The 3,605-nt window shown below is 30.5% G+C and overlaps 1 protein-coding gene across 3 annotated transcripts in view; it reads left to right on the forward strand.

The window, feature by feature from the left end:
- LOC110105779 (protein ROOT HAIR DEFECTIVE 3-like) overlaps positions 1-3,314 on the forward strand; it is a 3,568-nt gene extending 254 nt beyond the window's left edge. The window contains exons 2-7 of one of the 3 annotated variants that reach the window (XM_028692607.1): positions 40-87; positions 184-246; positions 341-397; positions 1,896-1,964; positions 2,049-2,140; positions 3,031-3,314. In XM_028692607.1, the coding sequence (XP_028548440.1) occupies positions 64-87; positions 184-246; positions 341-397; positions 1,896-1,964; positions 2,049-2,140; positions 3,031-3,178 (453 nt within the window). In that variant the 5' untranslated portion in view covers positions 40-63 and the 3' untranslated portion in view covers positions 3,179-3,314. Of the gene's footprint in view, positions 1-39; positions 88-183; positions 247-340; positions 398-1,895; positions 1,965-2,048; positions 2,141-3,030 lie in introns of those variants that run through there. The other 2 variants (XM_028692608.1, XR_003699862.1) reach the window with 2 other exon arrangements.
- Positions 3,315-3,605: the final 291 nt, after the last annotated feature.

Below are 3,605 nucleotides of genomic sequence, written 5' to 3' on the forward strand. Positions count from 1 at the left end.
ATCTGGAAATACTGAGCATGTTTGTCTTTACATGGGTAGACCCCTGTAGAAAACTTGGAACATATGTTGAGGGGAGATATTCAAAAGGTACGTGCTATTTGTTGCTTTTCTTATCTTTTATATATTCATTATATTATTATTGTTTAGCATGCTTTTATTTTTATTTTTATTTTTTTGCTATAGATTTGGGATTCTGTTCAAAAATCACTTGAGCATATAAATACTCCGCTTAGTGAATTTTTTAATGTAAGTTGAAACATAGATATAAAAAGTATTTTCTTTCTCCTCTGATGAATAATGTTTTTTTATTTTTTAAATTTGGATCTATTTCAAACCATAGGTAGAAGTTGTTGCCCTTTCAAGTTTTGAAGAAAAGGAAGAACAATTCAAGGAACAGGTAAATGTCGATTTTGTTATTGCATTTTAAAGTCTCCCTTTCTTATTCATATCTTTTGTCTTGTGGAATGGAGAGCCCCAATTTGTGTGGGTCTATGAAAAAAATTATTTGCTTTACATAAGCATGTAAGTAGGGGACCACAGCGTCCAACTTGTCATATGCTTTGGAATGTAGCAAGCTGCATTTAAGTCTTACATTGTCACATACTCATGCACTTATTGTAATTCTAAATTTTTAGTCAATACCACTAACCTTTGCTGGGAGATGCTTCTTGGTAAATGAAATAACATCGACTATTTGATTATCTAGTTTTAACATAAAAAGGGTGTGAATAGATCATGAAAATTTTAAAAGATTTTAGCAGAAGAGAATTATAGAGAGTTGATTTTCAGTAGTTTGTTGGAACTACTCTAAATGAGCTAATTTCTGCTGCTTTCAATAATCCATTACATTGAAAATATTTGGTGAACTATGTGCATAGAGCTGCAAAATGTAGGCACTGTTTAACTCCTAGACCCCTACCCTTCACCTTATTGCTAATGCAACCATTTTTGTTTAACATATGTATGTGTGCACCTTTTTGTGTTTCTTTATATGTTATGGTGTGAGGGGTGGTGCATGATTGTTTTGTGTTTATTTTATTTTATTTTATTTTATTTCATTTTTTGTTGGTTAGGAGTTGAGATTGATTCTTGGAAGTTTGCAATTGTCAAAAATTTTGTGAGTGATGCTGCTGTGAAGGAAAAAGAAAAGAGCAAGCGTGTACTTGGAGGGAATGTTTGCGCAATGAAGAATAGGAAAAAATAATATATGAGTGACCACAATAATAGAAGATGGAAAATAGCAAGGATAAAATGAAAAGAACTAAAATGTAAAGAGGATGAAGAATTAAGATAATAGGAAATGTTCTTTTGGTTTTCTTACATTTGGCACTAATCTTCTTTTCGTTAGAATTCTGTGGCTTGCATGCCAAGAATGATTAATCCTTACTAAGATGATGCTGGACCTACTAGTCTTTTTGTAGGACATAACCCTTGCTTTAAATGTAGTTGTTACAGTTTGATGGCTAAAGTTGTAGTTTCTCCAACAACCCTTGAACGTCTGACCTTTTCTCTCACATGCTTAGCTGAATGGTTCATCATCCACCCAAATTTTTGAATGTTTCATAATATTTTATATGTTGCAATGCCTCAAATATGCATTCTTGCTCTAGATTCAGGCATTCGTAAGATTTTGTTATTATGTCCCTACAAGTTGCAAAGCTACGGAAAAGGTTTTTTCATTCTATTTCTCCCGATGGGCTTGCTGGAGATAGACGAGGCATTATTTCTGCATTAGGATTTTCTTTTACACAACAAATTTGGAAAGCTATAAAAGAGAACAAGAATATTGATTTACTCGCCCACAAGGGGATGGTTTTGTTTTTTGTTTGTTTATAACTTGTGAGTTTTTTTCCTTTGATATAGCAATATCTAATTTTGTCGCTGTCCTAATGTAGGTTATGATTGCTATTGTTCGCTGTGAAGAAATTGCAAATGCAAAAATTGATTCTTTCTTGAATAATGAGGTAATTGGCCAATAATTCCTCTCTATTTAGTTTCTAGTATGGGGCATGTTTTTGGTGTTACTATCCATTTGAGCATTTTGACAGGAGTGGTGCCACCTTGAAGAGGCGGTACAAAATGGTATTGTTCCAGATTTTGCGAAGAAACTCAGCTCTATATTGGAGAACTGCTTGATTGGGTAATAATTTTTAGTTTAATTAATGTGAAAAACAATTATTTTTGTTGATTATTGATTGTTAATAAGGTAAATTTAGTGAAAGCTATCACACTGGTTTCATTTTTCTTGATTTAGGATTTAGCTTATATTTTGGTAATTATTGGCAAATTAAAGAATAAATGTAATGATAAATGCCTTTTAAATATTTCAAGGGTTAATGCTTCTATAATGTAGGGTTGCTATTTCATAAAAGGTTGATCATTATTTTAAAAATAGATTAGATTTGAAAGCAGCCTAGTGGTTTATGCTCTTGAAAATTTAAAAACTTTTCGAGTCACATCTATTGCTTGTATAAGGACGAACATGATCTTTCAGCTATATTTTGATATTTTCTCTTGCTCCTTCCCCTTCTACATATGGGAATATATCTTTAAAAATTATGGTAGTGTGCATATCTAATTTTGTGTTTATCTTGATACTTAGCTTTAGCCTATTGTTACAAAATATTGGAAAGTCCAAGGGTTTAACTAGATGTAAACATTGCATGATGGTGTCAGGACATTAAGATTTAAAAATTATGCGGGAGCCATTAATAGTAGTTAATTTAGATGTCTTTTGAAATTCTTTATGTATTATTTAGAAATTTTGTATTTAACGATGGTTAATAAGGTATTATGATGGCTATATTTTATTTTGAAAAGTTCAAAAACATAAATACATATGATATCTTTTGGTATTGGACATTGATTTTCAAGAACGATTTATCAAAATATCTCACTCTGAACTGCTGTTATGTAATCCTTTTTGACTGAACAGTTTGACAACAAACCTTTGCCTGTTTCATTGTATAGCAGTTAGAATAATATCATAATAATATCATAATTTCACTAAAAACTTGATTTGTATTACAGTTATGACAAGGAAGCTTTATATTTTGATGACAGTGTTAGAACCTTAAAGCGACAACAATTGGAATCAAAACTTTTTCAGGTATTTTCACAAAAAAAGTTTTATGAGTTGATTTCATACCAATATTTAGTTTGGATTTCAATCTTGTGAGAAAATTAGGGAATCAAAAAGCACGGTGAATATACTAAGTTTCTCATAAAAGGACAAGCTTCTCTAGTTTCCCCAATATAATTGATCTACATTCTTCCTTTTTCATTGTTCTAATGGTAAATTGTTTTTTAGGAAATTATTGCATATACTAATTTTATTTTTAAAATGGAAATATACTGCATATTTCATCAATTTTTTTTTTAATTATGGAATGAAGGCCTCAAAATAGTTTGAATTTGTTATTTAAAAATTTGTATGGAGCTTCCATTTTATTGACACGGGAAATAATGCTTCTCATTTCTTGAAAATCTCTTACTTGGTCACTCATCATCTATTAAACCATTAAGTTCACTCGGGCATTTTTTGTTTATTTTTTAATCATGGTTTTGCATCTCGAATACAATTTTTTTTTTTATGTAAAATTTCC

This window comes from Dendrobium catenatum, unplaced genomic scaffold (assembly GCF_001605985.2).
Source record: "Dendrobium catenatum unplaced genomic scaffold, ASM160598v2 original_scaffold_239200, whole genome shotgun sequence".
Classification (NCBI taxonomy): domain Eukaryota; kingdom Viridiplantae; phylum Streptophyta; class Magnoliopsida; order Asparagales; family Orchidaceae; genus Dendrobium; species Dendrobium catenatum.